The 18,992-nt window shown below is 41.1% G+C and overlaps 2 protein-coding genes across 4 annotated transcripts; one reads left to right on the top strand and one right to left on the bottom strand.

The window, feature by feature from the left end:
• The first annotated feature begins 655 nt into the window (after positions 1 to 655).
• On the top strand, positions 656 to 5,287 carry trmt2a (tRNA methyltransferase 2 homolog A). Of its 3 annotated transcripts, none has more exons than XM_005933349.3 (12): positions 656 to 819; positions 1,196 to 1,823; positions 1,929 to 2,037; positions 2,281 to 2,462; positions 2,678 to 2,792; positions 2,878 to 2,993; positions 3,116 to 3,227; positions 3,970 to 4,092; positions 4,224 to 4,299; positions 4,438 to 4,554; positions 4,638 to 4,734; positions 4,817 to 5,287. In XM_005933349.3, exons 2-12 carry the CDS (start codon positions 1,210 to 1,212, stop codon positions 4,962 to 4,964), a joined length of 1,809 nt encoding a protein of 602 aa, XP_005933411.1. In that variant the 5' UTR covers positions 656 to 819; positions 1,196 to 1,209; the 3' UTR covers positions 4,965 to 5,287. The 3 variants fall into 3 exon arrangements, with proteins under 3 accessions (XP_005933411.1, XP_005933410.1, XP_005933412.1); XM_005933348.3 differs by having other exon boundaries at positions 658 to 829; XM_005933350.3 differs by lacking the exon at positions 656 to 819 and adding an exon at positions 836 to 1,002 and having other exon boundaries at positions 4,817 to 5,028.
• Positions 5,288 to 5,292: 5 nt separating this feature from the next.
• Positions 5,293 to 17,352, bottom strand: dgcr8 (DGCR8 microprocessor complex subunit). Its single transcript, XM_005933351.2, has 14 exons — positions 17,222 to 17,352; positions 15,936 to 16,902; positions 15,003 to 15,165; positions 13,773 to 13,915; positions 12,879 to 13,218; positions 12,572 to 12,769; positions 12,358 to 12,459; positions 11,843 to 11,941; positions 10,900 to 10,982; positions 10,590 to 10,690; positions 9,855 to 9,961; positions 8,507 to 8,634; positions 7,687 to 7,800; positions 5,293 to 7,469 (listed from the first exon to the last, which is right to left on the bottom strand). Exons 2-14 carry the CDS (start codon positions 16,620 to 16,622, stop codon positions 7,386 to 7,388), a joined length of 2,349 nt encoding a protein of 782 aa, XP_005933413.1. The 5' UTR covers positions 16,623 to 16,902; positions 17,222 to 17,352; the 3' UTR covers positions 5,293 to 7,385.
• Between the last annotated feature and the right edge of the window lie 1,640 nt (positions 17,353 to 18,992).

Raw genomic sequence — 18,992 nt, 5'->3', positions numbered from 1 at the left:
TGCAATTGCAACAATAACAAATTGAAAAGATTTTTTCATTCCCTGTAATGTATGGCTGCTGAGTAGCCATACCAGACATGCACACAGGGTGACCAGATCACAATAAGCCGCATGTCGGACTTTTCAACTCTTGCTAGGTAAACACCATAAGAATAAAGGGAAGTTTTCACTCTCCCTTGTTATTTCAGCTGCGGTTCTGTCTGGTAACAGTCTATAGGTTTGAGTAAGGATGTATCCATAGGTCTTTTTGGAGCACTAGCTGACAATTTATGAATCTTTAGCCAAATATACTGTGTGGCTTCACACCATTTTTTCTCTTATGTGAAACTGAAAAATAACTCCATTTCTCAGTATATCTGTCATCTGCTTTGTGGTATTTTCCACTATATTGCACAGAATGATATATTTGTTCATGATAAAAGCATGACCTAAATATGTACTAAGGAAAATCCAGTGTTTAGAAAGGTGGATGTCCTGCAGAGCCTGTAAAATGTGGGACATTGGTTCAAGATGTGGGAGAGGGGGAAAGCATAAAAATGCTGTGCAGTCCCCCTTAAAGAGGGACATCTGATCCCCCTCCCTGCACAACATGAAGTATGAAGTAACACCAGTAACACCTTAAGGACGTAAACCAATGTGTAGACAGTGATGTGCAAAGCTTTTCTTAACCCTCCTATCTATGAAAGTGACCAAGGTACACAAAGTTAAAGCCGCTGGGATGCCTGTCACTTTAACAAAGTTCATAGTTCAAGCTGCACGTGCTTGAATCAACATGGCGTCGCCTGCTCAATAGAAGTGGAGCAGAAAGTAAATACAGAGGTACGGGAAGGTAAGGAGCTCTCGTGGAATGTTACCGCTAGTCAAAAACAGCGCACTACACAAAGTGTTCCGTTAAAATACCGACGTCGTTCCTCTGAAACTGCAAAGAATGTAACTTCCTGCTCGAGCTAACATCAAGTCGTTCAGTTTGCCATATAACCAAAACATAATTACTGAAAAGCAGTAAGTGCATGTACTGTTATGTAGAGTAACAGCATTGTTTTACATAGTCACGGTGACACATTAATTGTAGCAGTTATTTGAAAGTTGCACAATACCCTAAACCAGGCTTGAGAGTAGAGTATGAGACTTTTTTCACGTTTTAACTCCGTGAATGCGAGCTCCTGATAGGCCTACTTATTGTTTGGTGCTTTAGGAATCAGCACAGTGATGGCAGATATCAGCAGCAGCCCAGCGGCCATCACTCCAGCCTCGCTCTCCCTGGAGGAGAAGCCTGATGACCTCTCCAAAAATGATGTTGCCAAGCCTGTTGTTCAGGCTGAAGGAGAAAGCCAGGGGGCTCCTGACCCCGGCATGTACCGCTACATCAAAGAGGACCTGTTCACGTCGGAGATCTACAAAGTGGAGATCAGGAATCTGCCCAGGTTCATAGGCTTCAATGACCTGAAGAAGTTCTTGGCCAAGCATGGCCTCAACCCGCACAAAATCAAGCTGTTTGGCAGGCAGACGTTTGCTTTCGTCACCTTCAAGAACGAGGAGGAGCGCGACAAGGCCATGAAGATGGTGCATGGCATGCAGTGGAAGGGCCAAGTGCTTAGTGTCAAGCTGGCCAAACCCAAGGCAGACCCCATCTTGAGAAAGAGGAAGGAGAATGAGGGGGAGAGCGCGCCCCCATGCAAACGAACAGATGATGGGGACGAGGATGAGGAGCCGCTCAGTGTCCAGATCGCCAACGTCGTGACACCTCTGTGGAACATCTCTTATGAAGAGCAGCTGAAGAGGAAGGAACAGGAGGTGGTGGTGGTTCTGCAGAAGCTGGCCAAGTAAGTGTAATATAATACAGATTTGGTGTTATTTATAGGTCATGTTGTACTTTTTATGGGACTTGCTGACATGTCCGTACAAGTTAAACCGTTGTTTTCTTTCAGAGAGATCGGCAGCACCAACAAAGCCATGGTGCCGTGGCTGTTTGCACAGAAAGGGAAATACAACAACATGTGTTGTCCTCTGGAAGCCCTCCGACCGTCTCCTACACAGGTATACTTTGAATAGTTGCTTTTATTTGTCCATAAAAGGCAGGTGGTTATGCAACAGTTAAAAAAAAAAAAAAAAAAAAGGATGAAAAAAAGGCAAAGCACAAAATAAAAAGTAACTAATTAGAGATGGAAAATGACGTACATCAGTTTATTCTGTTTCACGATCTCTCAGCTGTTTTCATGTCTCTAAATATTGTATATAATTTAATATTCATCCTTCTGACCCGGTTTCCGATCGTGACAGACAGAGTACAGAAACAAGTGCGAGTTCCTCATATCGGTGGGTGCAGATGGCGAGGATAAAACTATTGGTTTCCGCCTGGGGAAATACAAGGGAGGGTCCTGTGCTGTGGTGGGGCCGGCTGACACGTGCCACGTGCCGCCAGAGGCCAAGAAGATGGTCAGCGAGTTTCAAAAGTTCATCAGGTATTATTATGTGTGCTCGTGAGGATCTAGGAACAGTTTAGTTTGGGGAACTAAAGCTGCTTGGAAAAAGTAGTTGAACCTAAATAAAAAAAGATCAAATTCATAATGTACATGTCATGTTATTTGAGAAATATGATACAAATAAGTGGAAAAAAACAAAGCAAGTTGTCTAAAAGTTACTAATCGCTCAGTCTGGCTGTGATTTTTGCAAACAGAACAACTCCATACTCCGTGTACAGCCCAGAGACATATGAAGGACACTGGAAGCAGCTGACTGTACGTACTACGAGGACCAAACATGCCATGGCCATGGTGTTCTTCAACCCACAGGTGATGAAATGTTGAAACTGAACTAGCGCCCCATGCTGTTAAAGGTCTCCCTTTTGATTCGCTTCATTTGTTTAATGACTCTTAGAAACTTGAAGAAGAGGAACTTGGTGCTTTAAAGAACTCCATGAAGGAGTACTTCACAGAAGGAGAGGGGAAAGACAGCGGCGTGACCTCTCTGTACTTTGTTAGAGAGGGCCAAAGGTAAAACTAAACTACATGCTCAGTAAGTCATAATCTGTATGAATTTAATGACTGAATGTCATCTTAATAATACTCTGACTATTTATGTAACTTCTTGTATTTTATTTTTTTTGCCTGTTAAGGAAATCTCCAAACCCAGAGGATCTCCCCTGTGAGCTGGTGGTTGGAGAGACCTGCATTCAAGAAGAAATGCTTGGTTTGAAATTCAGGATTTCTCCGCATTCATTCTTCCAGGTGAGGAAGAGCAGAAGCTGCATGTTGTGGAAGTTATAAGGTCTGGTTTGCAACTAGAATATTTCAGGATTTCTTTCTGTGAGGATGAGTGAACACATGTTATCGCAGGCATGGTAATCCTTTTCTGAAGTTCTGATCTCACCATGTTATCCTTCTGCAGATGGGGTGAAATGGTGGTACTCTGTGCTGTGAACAAGCAGCTAGGCCAGGGGTGGACAACTCTTGGCCTCGAGGGCCGGTGTCCTGCAGGTTTTAGATGTGTCCTTGATCCAACACAGCTGATTCAAGTGGCTAAATGACCTCCACAACATGTCTTGTAGTTCTCCAGAGGCCTTGTAATGAACTAATCATTTGATTCAGGTGTGTTGACCCAGGGTGAGATCTAAAACCTGCAGGAGACAGGCCCTCGTGGCCTGGAGTTCCCCACCCCCTAGCTAGGCTCTTCTAAGGCTCATCACAGAGCCTAACAAACAGAAGTAGATCACTGTACTTCACCATGCTTTACCTTTTTTTTGCAGGCATTCCTAAAATGTGGAAACCTCTCCAAATACAGGGCTTAACTCAAAAATATCCCACAAGGCTGGAGTGACTGTGAATTTAATACATTCATCTTATGTTTGTTTGTTTTGTTATTAATCTGTGGCTAGGACACTCGGGTATGGTAGACGATGGTCCCAGTTGTGTTTGCCAGCTTTAACATCAGGTGCTCAGCCTCCATTAACAATCTGTTTCTGTGTGCTAGGTGAATACAGGAGCTGCAGAGGTGCTGTACTCTGCTGTGGGGGAATTGGCCCAGCTGGATCAGGACAGCATAGTACTGGATGTGTGCTGCGGGACAGGAACCATTGGCATCTCTTTGGCTAAGGTAATGTTGTTGTTTTTTTTTGTCAATGTATATAGGTGTTGTGTGCATTTTCTCATTAGTCATGAAGCAGGACAAATGCACACTGACTCGGTTTCATGTTGCCTTTTTTTGCCACCCACTTTTATATCTAGAGGGTGAAAAAGGTGATAGGGATTGAGATGTGCCAGGAAGCAGTGGAGGACGCCAAAGTTAATGCAAAGCTGAATGGTAGGCACCACGAACATCATCACTTTTATCTTTTTGTAGCATTTAGTTTGGGTAAAGCGCATAAGTTGTGGTATTGATGTGATTAACTTTAGTAATTGTATGCATGCTGCATCCCTCTCTTATTTTTGTGTTTTTAAGGTCTCAGTAATGTTGAGTTTCACTGTGGAAAAGCTGAGGATGTGTTCCCCAACATCCTCAATGCTGTCGTTTCATCCAGTGCGACTGCTATCGTAGATCCACCACGAGCAGGCCTACGTGAGTGCACGTTATGATCAAAAGATCTACTCAGGTTAAGATGGTTGTAGTAAGAGATGATTATTTTTTCTTTGTTTCCTTAGACTCAAAGGTGATACTCGCAATCAGGAGAGCAGAGCATTTAAAGAGGCTGGTTTATGTATCATGTAATGCCAAGGCAGCAATGACCAACTTCATTGAGTAAGTGAATTTTGTAGTAGAAAATAAGCCAAAATAAAAACTTTTTAAATGTGACTCCAACTGGAATTGTTTTTTCCTTCAGTCTGTGCAGAGCTCCATCAAACAGAGTTCATGGAGCCCCATTCCGTCCAGTGCGATCCATAGCTGTGGATCTGTTCCCTCAAACCATGCATGTTGAGATGATTCTGCTGCTGGAGAGAGTGGACTACAGCGAAGACTCGGTTTTATAGCTGGAGAAATGAGTCTCTGTGCAGTTTGATTGGCAAATTGGGCTTCCTCCTCTATAAATGTATCCACACAGTACTCTGAAGAATTAACATTGTCATTTACATATTTGTAAAGTCAAAAAGTAACACAAGTTAAATCCCAGTTTTCACAGTGAGCGATAACTGTAGTGTCTTTTTGCTTTGACCTAAAGTTTAATTTTCAAACTAATACTGTGTTTTCTGTTATTCCAAACAGTATTGCTAAAAGCTTAACCAATAAATTACCACCTCAGCTCACTTCCCCCTTTTTAGTTTTGATCCTTCAATCACTGAATAAACAAAAGCTCTTGTAGCTATTAGTCAAGACATTTTTATTTTGCATAACAAATATCACCAAAGTCATGGAGCTCAGGTTGCAATACATACTTCATAATCTAGGCAGCAACACTTCAAACAAGTCATTGGTACAACTTAACAGCAACGCATGGAAGCAGTATCCCCCCCTCCCCCGACACTTATGGGCTTTGCATGAAAACACATACACAAAGGGAAAGCACATTCGTAAAGTGATCTGTACTATCACAGGAGCCTTGGGTAAACAGATGTTTCCTCTTGTAGAAAAACCGCGGGGCAAATACTTGAGTGCACAGCAGTTTCCATTTTGTTCCAGCAAGTGACGGGTCTATGCATTTTCCTGTTAGTCCATATTCTCTTCAGTTCACAGCAACATTGAGTTTTCTATAAAATGCATAAGACTATAAGCTTTGGTATACACAGTTTCATCAGCTTGTTGGACTGAATGACTTTATCGCTGTTGTTTACATCAGTGCCAACTAAATTTTACAAGTTTGCCTTGAAAGAAAAAAAAACCTATTTGTGGCAAACGTACACAAAATAGTCCATTCAGGTGAATCCTACAAATCTGGATGAGTTGTAGGCATATTTTCTTGAGACGTTTCTTGGCCATTTTTAACTGAAAACACTATCTTAAATTCTTTATCAAGTAAATAGAGATTGGTCTTTCCACTTCCTGCTGAAGGGTGTTTTAGGTCCAATGTACAATATATACTCTTGAGCCCTTCATGAAATGGATTAACTAAGGCAACATGTAACCAACATGATTTTTTTAAAATAAGAATAAAAATGAAAAGCAACTGAAATGCGCTTTGTGGTTAGCAACTGTGCATGGCATTAGCATATGAATAAAAATCCAAGTACGAACTAAGCGCATAAGTGAAATGATCCCCAACATGTTACAGTACTGTGTCCCTGTGCTTGGGGTATACTGCAGTGTCACCATGTAGCAGGAAGCTCTTGTAGAACCTGACCTTCACCCGCTTAGGCCTAATGTCAGATATTTGTATGGGCACATGTGCGTGCCCTTTTATACTAAAGATAATTTAGAAGTAATAGCTTGGTATCATTCAGAGATGGTGTCACAGTTTTTTTCCAAACAGTACCTCCAGCTTCACAGCTGGGTTAGTAGTCGGTGAAATTCATTACTTATAATTAAATGAAGGAGTCCCTTTTTAATACAGTCGTATTTAACAAACATGCATTTTTGTTAAGAATATCGACTGACATCACTGAAGTTTCGTATTCCATAAAACAATCTGTACTAGTATCAGCGATGAAGACATCAGGTGGGCTCTAGCTTATGTCTTTTACTGAAACAAATGAAAAAGGCAAGACCCTCAAGAAAAAGTCAGCCCAAATATTCCACTAGGAATTATTCCAGGAATAAAAGCAACAGGCAACAAAAACATCTGACAGGACACGAGTGTGTAACAACAGTGAGCACTTCACACCGCATGTTGCCAACGTGCAAACCAGAGACAGCATCTGTCAATTCTGGGGACAAACAAGACCGCACACAGCTGTAATCATCACTCACCACATCCATAACACCTACCATTAAAATAACAAATAAAATAGGAACTTTGCTTCCAATTAAATGAACGGTATAAATACAAGTATTAGTAGTCCCTTTCAAATACTTTTAGCACAGAGAAAACTATCAGCTGCTGGTACTATGCGCTCATGACTGGTGAAAACAAGCCTTCAAAAATAAAACCAGTGTGTGCAGTGGCTTTCTCCACTTTAAGAGGCATGCAAATCTATTTTGATGTGGTTCATCTTATCAAGTAATGATCACTTCTCTGGACACTGGGGGGGAGGGGGGTTCTCCTACTGCTGTAATTAGGATGCATCTAGAGAGGTAGACGATATTCGCTCTACAGTCTGTTCAGTCCAACACTTCTACCAGCTTAACCAATTAAAACAAGTGAAGGAAGTAAGCAGTAATATCAGCCTGGTCAACCCTTTACTATATTGCCATTTAGATCTCAGTGATGCATAATTAAGTGGTGGATGGTGGGGTGTGCATGTGTGTGATGTCTGACAGTGACTGGTTTTCAGTGCTGTGGTTCATCAGTGATTTGAGATTTAAACGTCGACAGTGCAGAGGGGTTCACTCCCCGGCTGGGCAGATTCCATTATGGTCATCTTGGGTTTCTTCCTCGTTTCCTCCTGGTAGAGAAAATAATTAAAGTACAACAAGCAAGATAACAAAAACAATTATTCTCAAGTACAAGATTTTGGGTAGTGTACATGCAGTCTGGCCAACCAAAGACTGGAAGTTACACTCCTTTGTTTTGTCTTTTTTATTTACAAAAAAATAAAGCTAAACATTACCCCCCCTTTCTTTTTTTTTTAGAACTAAAATCCCAGTAAGAACCATTCCTACCCTCTGTGCAGCCAGTTTAATCATCTCTTCTTGCAGTTTGTTCAAGATATGAAGGTTTGGCTTGTTCTTTTTGGCATACTGCTGGAGCTCGATCACGCTCTTGTCGGAGCTCTCCTGAGAAGTAAGATCATTTTATAACGACATAGCACATGACACTTCATGATAACACGCTATTCAGCTCATCAACACATGGCAGTACCATTTCAATATGTGCAGAAAATTGGTTCAATTCTACATCCCAGTCATTGGTTTAAAACCCAAAATCAATGACGTAGCAGCCCATCCGCTGTTGACCAACACTCTAGGAGCAGAGCTTTGTCATCACATAAGCTCATTTATTTTATTATGCATAGTAGTGACTTTGGGCTTACGACTGTAATTAACAAAGGATCCAGCTTTATTTAGCTGGACACTTCAAATGTTCCAGCACTGACCCACTCACATCTTTTTTCCTGTCATAGACACCCAGTTCCCAAATAAATTAATTAATAGAAAGCAGCATCTTAAAACGGCATCTTCTTGCTCTTCATCCTGTTTTCAGACCCAAAATGAACTGTGGTTTGAAGATTGACTGCCACTTGCTCCAATTCAGTAGAGCATCCACTGTTTATCAGTGTACTTGAACAGGCGCCCTCTGTATCGGTCACAAAAACTATGATGCACAATGCTGAGTTAAAGCTGGAGATTGCGACTCTGTGGAAAACGGTATCTTCTTATCTAAAGACACTTAAAACCCACAGGAACTATATTAGAGACCAAAACAATTTTCTTCATCTTCAATGCTTTCTCTTAAGACTTTACAGCAGCTGTCAGTCCTTACCTTCTTGACCATCTTATTGCTCTCTCTGCCGTACATGCGCAGCAGTGAGCCCCAGTTCTTGACGTGAGGATGTAGCATCTGCAAGATCTTCTGAGATGCTAGCTGTTTGCCAACCCTCTTGTTCTTGCCTAGTTACAAAGATGACAAATACAAATAACCTGTCACTGAAACTCACATGTTAGTGTCACACAGTGAAAATTTGTATTTATCACTTATATTGGTTTTATTCTGATTTTTAGTGTTTTTATTTGCATGATTTTATTCTGTTTGTATTGCATGTTTTTAGTGTTATTTGACATTGTTTTAATCCACTGTGGAATGGCTGAAAATGGGATAAATTAGTTGATAGGGATCACCCACTGAGGTATGGGTGTCTCCAGAGGTGCTGTGTAAAGACCTTTTAAATGCAGGCTAGCTGAGCCCTGGGAGGACAGAGGCCCCAGATATGAGCAGGCCAGGTGAAAAGAGGGACCCGCTGCCTGATCGTGGGGTGCAACACCTAATCAGGAGACGTGGCGGCGCAGTCCTGACAGCAAGGAACGGTGAGAGTGGGAGACAACGCGTGTGAATAGCAGCAGGGCAGAGGTATACCTCCTGCATTTGTGAGTAGTGTCTCCACTTGTTCGCCAGATGCAGCCGGGTTGGGAGAGGGTCGCCATGGATATAAGCCAGGGACGCTTCTGGGACCATTGTTCTGGCCCCTATTTGTTATTTTACAGGGCGCTGATGCGAGGGGAGCCGTGGTGGCATTGCATGATGGACTCCGGTGCAGAACGCAAGCTGGGCTGGGATGTGATGGGCCTAGTGAAGGGATAGGAGGAGGATAGGAGGCTCCTCCTTGTCTGTTGGAGACTAGACTGTTGTGGACTGGAGAAAGAATTCCTGGCCTGCTGGTGGACCCATAATGAACATGTGGCATGATTACATCAGAGGATTTTAGTGGATGTAGGAAATTGTATTTTTATGGGTTTTAGAATTGTTTTACTATATAGACAACATTTTATTCTGTAGGTTTTTTTAAGAGGTGTTTTTGTGCTCCCTGGCCTGGTAATAAACTGCTTCCGATCAGACCTGCTTCATCTTTGTGCGCTTGGTGTCTGACTCGCTTGCTCGCCCCCTTGTATTTAAAAGAATCATTCTCTTTAGCATGACATTCTGGCACATCAGCTTTAGTGTCTGCGTTACATTAGCAAAACAGGTCCACTAAAAAAAACTAAATAAAAGGAAAATAATTGTAATAATATGGACTTCATTTACAAAGCAATTCTGACAGCTGCTTTGAACTTATATAAATAACACCCAGCTATGCTCTCGCCAGATAGAAATGCAAAGATTAGGGTCTACTTACACCAGCCACGCACAGTATGTTTCCCACATGTCATCACATATTCACTCTTCTGGTTCTTCCCCGGGATCACCTCAAATTTAATGCTGGTGTCCCCCATCCCGTGGTTTCTGCAGTAAGGAACAAACATTTGTTTTCACATGGATATTTGAAATCTGTCTGCGTTTTGCACAGACACCCAAATGTCCAATCAGCAGCTGTGAACTTCATTCTCTCATCTTGATGACGAGCAGCTCCACCTTATCATTTCAGTTAAATGCTTTTCCTTGTTTTCTGTCATATATATGTGATAAAGGCTTATATTAAACAGTTACCGATAATAAAACCAGTGTCCGTACAAATAAGCCAAATGATCCATTTCAAACTGATTTTCCCACTTATGTTTCTGGATGATATCCTGAACACTGGCATCTCGGGCACACAGCCAATCAGTTGTTTCAATCCATGTACAAGGAGCAGTCAGTCAGAAGAAAGATGGTGAGGAGGGACCCTAACAGCTTGTTTCAAATAGAGGGTGAAATCAAAGACTGCAATAAGGCCAGTAAAAGATAGTAAGGATCATTTTGAAAAGTTAATCATGCAGAGCTGCTCTATTAACAATATGGACGCAGTCGTAGTATAAATCCCACAACAGGAGACATAAAGAGGCCTGAGAGAGAGAGAGAAGAAAAAAGGACACACACATCGCTTTAACAATAACAGTTTAACAATATTAATAAATACTCAAATCTACTTTACCTTTTAAGGCACTCATGAAGAATCTGATATGGCGATAGTAGTCCTGCTTTGTTGGTCAGCTCATATACTCTTGAATCTTCTATACTGATATGATTAAAATACTGCAGGAGAGAATGCACTGAATGTCACTACTGCTGTGTCATCTTCAACTCTAAAAAGATGTGTTTTACATTTGAAGGAAGTATTATATGAAAATCTTGGCTTCAGAATCAGGATTTAGCTTTGCTTCAAGAGTAAACCAAAAAAAAAAAAAAGACAAAAAAAAAAAGAAATACACACAGAAAAAAAATGTCAAAAAACAAAAAAGTACCTCCAGTTCATCGCCTTCGACGGGTTTCTCCTCCGAGGTCTGCTTCACAAAGTCAGGTATGAGGATTTCCAGTGTTGCTCGAGCTGCAAACACCCAGTGAGATTTTACAGCAGGTGAATGTGCAAATATTTACCACATGTAATACAGTGTACTGTTATCTTGCTCCATTGTGGGGAGGTGCAACAAAGAGATTGTTCTTGGAGCTGCAGTGTGTAAGAAAGTGTAACCCCTTGACTTTTCAGAAGACCTCTCTCTCACAAAGCAGATACATCCAAGCTATTCAGTGACATCCAACTAAAGCCCCTTTCTATCAGTACCTACTCGAATCGACTCACCACGTTTTCAGGGTTTTCCATTAGGTCATTTTACCACGTACTTTTTTAGTACCTTCTCGGCCGGGTCTGAGCAGGTACTAAAATGTGATGTCGTCAGACTCCACTGCCACTGATTGGCTGGTCAATTGCGTCACTGGATGTGATGAGAGCCTCTCTCATTCACGAAAATCAAAACCATCATTTTTAAAAAACCCGGCAACGAATGACAGGACCACAAAGAACAACGCCGGGGTCCCCCGAGTCTGACGGAAAGCAACAGAGCGAGCAGCGGGTATATTCTTGCCTCAACGTCCACCTTTGTTGTAGCGTTTGTGGTGCATTCTAATAACATGCGATGTATTGCTATAACAACAAAAACACACATTAGGTGGCGCTCATTTGCAATGGAAAACCAGTGAATTGGAGTCAAGTGGTGGCTACGTGATGTAGGTACTAATGGAAAAGGGGCTTGACATGTTTTTTAAGGTCATTATGCTTATTTTTTTTTAAATTTATACCAACTCCAAAGGACAACCTCTAATACAACACCATAATTTTTTTATATATTAAGCTGTGACCAATATCAACCACATGATCAAATGTCCAATATTGTAAAGAAGAAGAATTACCAGCTTTATTCTTGGCAAGTTTTTTACTGCTTGCAGTCCCTGTGCCGTATGTGACTCCATCTATAATGACTGACGCTCCAAAGGGTTCACTTGGGTTCTCTGTGGAAAGAATGGCAAATTAAAATGGATATTCCAAAAAGGTCAACATCAAAAACAGGCAAAACACAAAAAAACAAAAACACTTTTACTAGTTTATGCACAAAAAATCCTGATAGAAAATGAGTGGAAGAAGTAATAGCGTACTATGAATTTGACTGTCTGTGCATTAGCTGCTTGATAAAACCAAATCAGAGATCATATATCGGGCTTTCACATTGCTTAATAGCAGTTTTATATGTTAACCCGGTGTTTTTGCTCCAGATCCAACACAAGGTTACAGCTCAGTTGTTGAGTCTATTTAAGATAAGGTAAAAAGAGAGCTACTGACATAGGTCGCTAACCTGCTAATATTGCTTCGTAGTACACCGTTGTAAATTACTGTATTACCTTTGGCCGCTTAAGAAAGAGGAACTTACCACAATCAAAAAAGTTGTAAACAGGGCGAACCTTGAGGATACGCTGCATATATTCATGTAAGATGCAAACTTCAGACTTTCCATTAGGATTTATAACAAATTCTGTGGAAACAAACAATTCATTGCATCAACAACAAAAACTTAACAGGATATGTTTAATATCTAGACCCGAACTGTATGAAATGTACACAGTATGAATCACAGGTACTGGCACCTTTCTTAGTAGGAGCGTCCTGGACTGACAGTGTGATGAGCTTCTGGTTGGCAGGCAGGATAGGTCTTTCCGACTCTGCCTGTTTCCTCTTCATGTCTCTGTTGAACTGTCTTCGCTCAGCCCAGGTGCGAAACTTCTTGACAGTCACTTGTTCAAAGTCAAAGCATTTCTCCAGGTACAGGCGAAATTCTTCAAGTTCTGCAAGGAAGTTTCAAGATGTCAGATGATGTCTTTTACTGCAGCAAAACACAAGCAAACAAACAAAAGAACATTTCAAAAGTCACTGCTAGTGTGGGAAGCTATTTACCGATGGACTCATCCTTGCACACCTCCACTTTGGCCTTGACCTGCCCTAGGGCTCCTTGTGCAGAGTCACAGGGAAGAGACTCTTTATTTTGGATGCTGTTGTCAGTGGTACCTTCTCCATCCCGACCTTCACCAGGGAGACTGGAGGGTGGCATGACATCCTGGTCCTCAGCTGTAGCATCTGATGTGCCTACTTGCTCTCCCCCGTTGGCCTCCTCAGCAGGCTTGACAACAGACTCCTCTGCATCAGGCACCACTTCCCCATTCAGCTCCCTTTCCTCCTGTTCCTTCATTTTCTTGTAGTGTAGGCAGGGGATGCTGCTTACAGGTGGGTCGTGTTTCTGTTTGAACAATATGTTAACAGTGCTGTAAGTTTGAGACTAATTTTAAAATGACCTGGAAAGTGTCCATAGGCTTTAAATAAATAAGGTAAAATCTCTCAAAGTGATGTTTACCCAGCTGTAAAATGTTCAAGATGTAGCTCATCCAGTGCCGATATGTGTTTTGGGGAAAACAGTGTCGTTATGGTTTTCTTTAGGCAAAAACATTTGAGCCTTTGTTTCCTCAAACACTGTCAGTATTGGCAGGGTTCCCAAGCCCTTTAAATCACTAATTTCACACTAACTTGAACAACAAAAATAACACCACATCAAATGTTGTTACCTTTGTATTATGTGAATTAACTCAGATTAATCAGGAACAAACAGACGAGGAACAGTGCAGAGTTTAGGCTTTTGGTGGCAGACTACTTTAGTCCAAACTGAGAGCAGAAGCAAAATCTGTCACTAATCTGTTTAGAGTGTTGACACAGGCAGACGTTTAATGTAAGCAAAGCTAAATTTTATTCCACCAGTTTCATAAACAGAAACAGTTGTGAAATTTATGCCGTTCTTACCCTAATGCTTCCAGTGCCAAGGAAGTACGGTCTGGACCAAGTGACCACTCTGGTCTCTCTGTGCAGGTAGACTGGAATGCCTGAATTATGGAATGTCATTATCCATCCATCAGGGAGAGGCTCGGTGGGCGGACGTCCCCGACCTAGTACATAAGAAAATGCAAATGTAAATATAAGTACTACATAGTACACTTTGTGGTATACCTCATTAGTAATACTAAATACTGACATTTCTAGGAGTTGTAATAATCATTCATTCAAAAAACATCGAAGGCATTTTTATTCATTTGCTTCATTTTCCATGTAAATATAATCCAAAACAAATCAAAAAAGCCAGAACAGCAACCATTACTAAGACTTTAACACGTGTGAGGTTTTTGTCAGATATTCAAGGCAAATTAGAAGAATTTATTTTTCTGTAAATATTTTGCTACTTTGAAAAGAAAAGTTCTTTACAGTCTCAGTGTAGGTGCATGATATCCCTCTCACTCTAAGCAGCAATCATTACACTTTAGGTCACCTTGTTGTAAATAAGCACCTTGCTAAAAATCTATGGGAGTTTGTCCCCTGTGAAAAAGACATCGCTTTTTAACTTTGAGACCGAATCATGTTCAGCTCGTGGGTATGGGGTGAAGACTGAGAGACTATTTGCTATTCATTACATCAAAACCATCATTAACAGGCCTAAATGCTTCTTAGCTGGGAAAGTGAAGTCTTTTCATTAATTTGCCTTTAAAATGCGACCAATGCAACCAGATTAATTTAAAGTTTGGTAAAAGAAAAAGTGAGACACTGTTCTGAAGTTGAAATTAGAAACTTCAAACAATGATTTCTGAAGGAACTTTAAGGAATTTGGAAAATATTTCTGCTTTGTCTTTTAGGATTTCAGACCAGACTTGTTTAGTAGGTCATTCTGTGTAATGCAACAACAACACTCAAAGACAGCAATGACCATGTGCTGTTAGACTGTGTGATCCTTTCAGAGGACTACTTAGTTGTCTAGTCTATTTATAGAGAGCACATCTACCAAGCAGTGTCTCAAAGGAGAGCAGGTTATTTCCATAGGTCACACACAAAAATATAATATACAAAAGATAAAATCAATTTCCTACAATTTCAGATGGTTTATTTAAACAAAAAAAAACAAAAGTAACTAATGAGACAAATATGTGGCACATACAAGACAGTATTTGCAGTATACTTCAGACTACAGGCCCCTCCCCAACTCACTCTTCAGGACAGTCTTAATTTTGGTCATCATGGGTTGAACACCTCCTTCACCATCTGACTGATGATCACTGTCCCCACCATATTTATCCTCTGCCGGGCGCATCTTCTTTGGGACTGGCATGCCCTCCTCCAACAGAGCGTCGACATCATTGTCAAATTCCTCCTAGAAGAGTGAAGGGTTAAGGCCAGCAGATGATGATTGTTGGGCAGTTCTAGAGAGTACTGAATTCTTTGTAGTCTTTTCTCAGACTGTGTTTTTGTGTGTGTGTAACTCTGTAGAAATATACAAAAAAACATTACAGCTGCAAAATGGTGCATAAAAGCAATTATGAGTTTAGAAAGAGAGGATATGCCCCTCTGTTAACTAGCCAGGTTTCAAAAAAAAAAAAATTACCTTGAAAATAGGAAAAGGGCAGGCACTTTAAAAATTGACCAAAGCTCCACAGCTGTGATTTTACTGGCCAATATTTCCTCAAAAGTACCAGCTGGTCCGACCAACCACAGTGAGCTTAAAGCCTGTCAAAATGGATTCTCTAAGGATCTCACCAGAATTCATCCGTCTAACAGTAACTTCTCCTACTAGAAAATCATATGAAGATCTTTTGGGTCAAATGCAGACTCCGCTATTGAAGGTAAAAATTAAAACACTGACCTCTTCCAGCTTCACACTTCACATTTTCAGTGATTTAAAACAAAACAAAAAAAACATTGGTTATCAAACATTTACTTAAACATTTGGTCCTGGTTTTATAAATAAAAGCTTGATGCAGAAGAGTGATGAAATATGACATTAAGAAGTGTACTGTACTTGCAGTGACTGTAGTGTTTGTGGTCTGCATTAGTCCTGCATTATTATGTATTTCACAACGAAGGACAAACTCAGTGCAAAGCTGTCACTAAAAGGGGATACTGCAAATAAAAGTCCAGTCATACCTCATAAGAATAAGCCGTGACTTCGTCATATGCCTGTTCCTGCTGAACTATGACGTCAGACTTAAAGCCTCCATGCTCTCCATCGTCGGGCTCCAGGAAGTTCTCGTAGAGGTCATCCAACTCATCCAGGACAGCAAACTCAACCTTATTCTCTAGATCTACCTCTGCGTCCTCTGACTTTCTGCCTGCAGCATTTGCTGCTCCACCAGTCACCTCGGCTACCTCCTGCTCACTAGCCATGTCGTGCAACTCACCATTGAGACTTTCTAAGCCATCCTCGCTCCCTGCCTCCTGCCTCTCACCTGTATATAAAACCTTCCTCTCTTTGCTATTACTGCTTTCAGTGAAGCTCACACTAATCTTAACATCTCTGAGCAACTTGAGATCTGGCAGAAACTTGGTGACCGGGGGAGCATGGCGGGCTGTTCTGGGGCACGGTGGGGCGGGACTGGCCTCATCTGAGAGATGACTACAGAAAGTCAGTGAGCCCCTGCTGAGGGGCTGCTGTGTCTTGGTTTCCCCGTCCCCTGGGGTGTATGTGTATCCATCACCACCAGAGCTAACGTCCATTACCTCTGCGTCACTGGACGTTTGCAGGGGAGGTGGTGGAGGTGCTCTTCCCTCATCTAGGCCAAAATCATCAGGTGGCTCCAAGGGGAGAGGGGGTAGAACATCATCTATCTCCATTTCCTTATAAATATATAGCTAACTTAAATAGACTGAAATTTTAATTTTAAATTCTTTACTTAGTGAGAGGCTATCTTCTTATCTAAACACAGAATGCATGCAGAAGCACATCCCTGCATAGGCCACGTACCAGAGGTGAATATGCTAAGCTGACTACATTGTTCTTTTCATTAATGTAGACAGCTTTCAGAATCACTGTCTCAATTATTGGAAATCACAATGCATTCAGCTTAATATGGGATCTAGGCACTGATCATCCTCCACTGCGATCTTGTGGAAGCTAGAAAAAAGGGACCAGTGAGAATAATGTCAGAAAGCACAACTTTATTACTATTACAATACGATATTTAACGTAAAAATAGCTTCGACAAATAGACGTGTTTTGGCTTTGAATTTGAATATGTTGTATGCAAACTATACATTTGAATAAAATGGGGAACAACCACTCTTTAGCGCATCTGTTCAGCCCGAAGCTTCACAGTGGGCCCCTGCTAAGGTTAGCATCAATGCTAATAAGCTGAGCTACAGCTCACCGAGCAAACCCGCAAAGGTCAGCAACCCATAAAACAGCCAGATATTTGGGATACAGGCGTACTCACTGATAAATATGACACGGGTAACTCCTCTTGGGCAACTATCTACCTTTCTAAATTAACACAATTCTCGTCGCGCCGCCATCTTGAAGAAAATCCTAGCCGCGGCTCCCAAACTCATGCCCCGCCTTCCTCTACCGGCTTTTTCAGAACCGGATGTTCACATGGCCAATCACTGCATTCTTCAACCGCCATTATTCGGCCAATCAACACGACAGCGTCACACCTCGTGGCCTATCAGCAACATGGCAATGCTTCGTGCTTTTCCCTAAAGCAGGGGACACGGTCCAAATTCGAATGAAACCAACAGTAATTGTAACAACGTCTCCAGCACTCTCATTCCTTTCAGTGGAAATAAATATATTTGGGAAACCTTTATATTCAAGCATCACCCACCTAAAACAAATGATGGGCAGCCGAGCATATCCTGAGAAAAGTAAAAGTTCAGTATTTCGCAGTATATATGAATTACAAGAGCTATAAAGGCACATGTAATATTTTGGAAGGTAAAAAAAAGTATTTTACTTCATCTTCCAAACAATATGTTGACATCTACAAACACTCTACACAGAGTACTATGGGGCGCGGTTTGCAAACTGAAACATACAGAAATTAACAGCAGCATTTTGCCACATTTAGCTCCAAACCTTGTAAAAACCTGTTTTTTTAGAACATTTATGAAAATATTTGTAACGTTTTTTAATCAAGGTCTTTTCATTGAAAGAAATCATATAATCACAACAATAGCATACTGCTTATAAACTGAAACCCCACTCTCCTGTCTGCCAAAGGAAGGGGGGGTCAAATTAGGCAGTGTGATGGAAAATTGACATTTATAGACATTTCCACAAATTGTACAGAGGCAACTATCCATCTTTCCATTTGTCAGTAAATGTCAGAGATGGTTGCCAGGTAGTGTAGAAGCTGGACGTAGATCCTTTGAGGGAGCATCTTATCTTTTCCTGTTTAAAATACTGCATAACCTCTATGATCCAATGTGAACATGAAAGGGGTGAGGAGTCTTTCCAATGCAACAGCACCTGTCTCCTGGCTATCAGAGTATAAAAGGCTATCGTTTTCAACTTTATTTGTGTTCAGATGCCTACCCTGTGGGACGGTACCAACTAGTCCAACAAAGGGACATGATTCAAATGGCTCTCCTAAAACTTTAGAAAGAGTAGAGAAGATTACTTGCCAGAACTGATGATGCACTGAACAAACCCAGAACATATGTAGAAGGGTGGCTGAAGCCTGCTGACATTTATCACAGGTAGGACCCAGATCTGGTCTAAATCTGGACAATTTAGTCATTGACCAGTGTAGTCCATGTGCAATTTGTATTTTTCCAACCTTTATTTAATTTGTACATAGCACTGTGCACAACCACTAAGCGTAACAAAACAAGTAGCTAAACTTACATAAACTACAAGCTACACATACTACCTTCATACATAACACCACAAAAGGGAAAAAACAAACAAACAAAAACACACAAAAAAACAAAAGAAAACAGAACCAAAAAAAGGGAGGGAGGAACTGTGTGCAACTCCCACCATGCACTACTCACAGTTGCAGGTATACGTTACACCTAAATTAGAAAGTAATGATTTGCTGGTTATAGTTTATGACAGTTCACATCAAACAACCTTTCCTGGAAGGATCCAACTCAAAAACTATACTAAAATATAATGACAGCATCCATCTCATCATAAAATCGAAACAGCCAATAACATGAACAAAATAATCACAATCTCAATCAGTTTATCCTCATGTAAAT

This window comes from Haplochromis burtoni, unplaced genomic scaffold (genome assembly GCF_018398535.1).
Source record: "Haplochromis burtoni strain Fernald_Lab_line unplaced genomic scaffold, NCSU_Asbu1 Contig_166, whole genome shotgun sequence".
NCBI classification, from domain to species: Eukaryota; Metazoa; Chordata; class Actinopteri; order Cichliformes; family Cichlidae; genus Haplochromis; species Haplochromis burtoni.
This window is presented reverse-complemented; position numbering and strand designations above follow the sequence as displayed.

Coding starts and splice junctions, on each gene's coding strand:
- trmt2a (XM_005933349.3), top strand. CDS start 1,210: ATGGCAGATATCAGCAGCAGCCCAGCGGCCATCACTCCAGCCTCGCTC. Junction 1,824..1,928: donor GTTCTGCAGAAGCTGGCCAA/GTAAGTGTAATA, acceptor GTTTTCTTTCAG/AGAGATCGGCAGCACCAACA. Junction 3,228..3,969: donor CTCCGCATTCATTCTTCCAG/GTGAGGAAGAGC, acceptor TCTGTGTGCTAG/GTGAATACAGGAGCTGCAGA.
- dgcr8 (XM_005933351.2), bottom strand. CDS start 16,622: ATGGAGATAGATGATGTTCTACCCCCTCTCCCCTTGGAGCCACCTGAT. Junction 13,219..13,772: donor TTGGCACTGGAAGCATTAGG/GTAAGAACGGCA, acceptor TTGTTCAAACAG/AAACACGACCCACCTGTAAG. Junction 12,770..12,878: donor GTGCAAGGATGAGTCCATCG/GTAAATAGCTTC, acceptor ACTTCCTTGCAG/AACTTGAAGAATTTCGCCTG.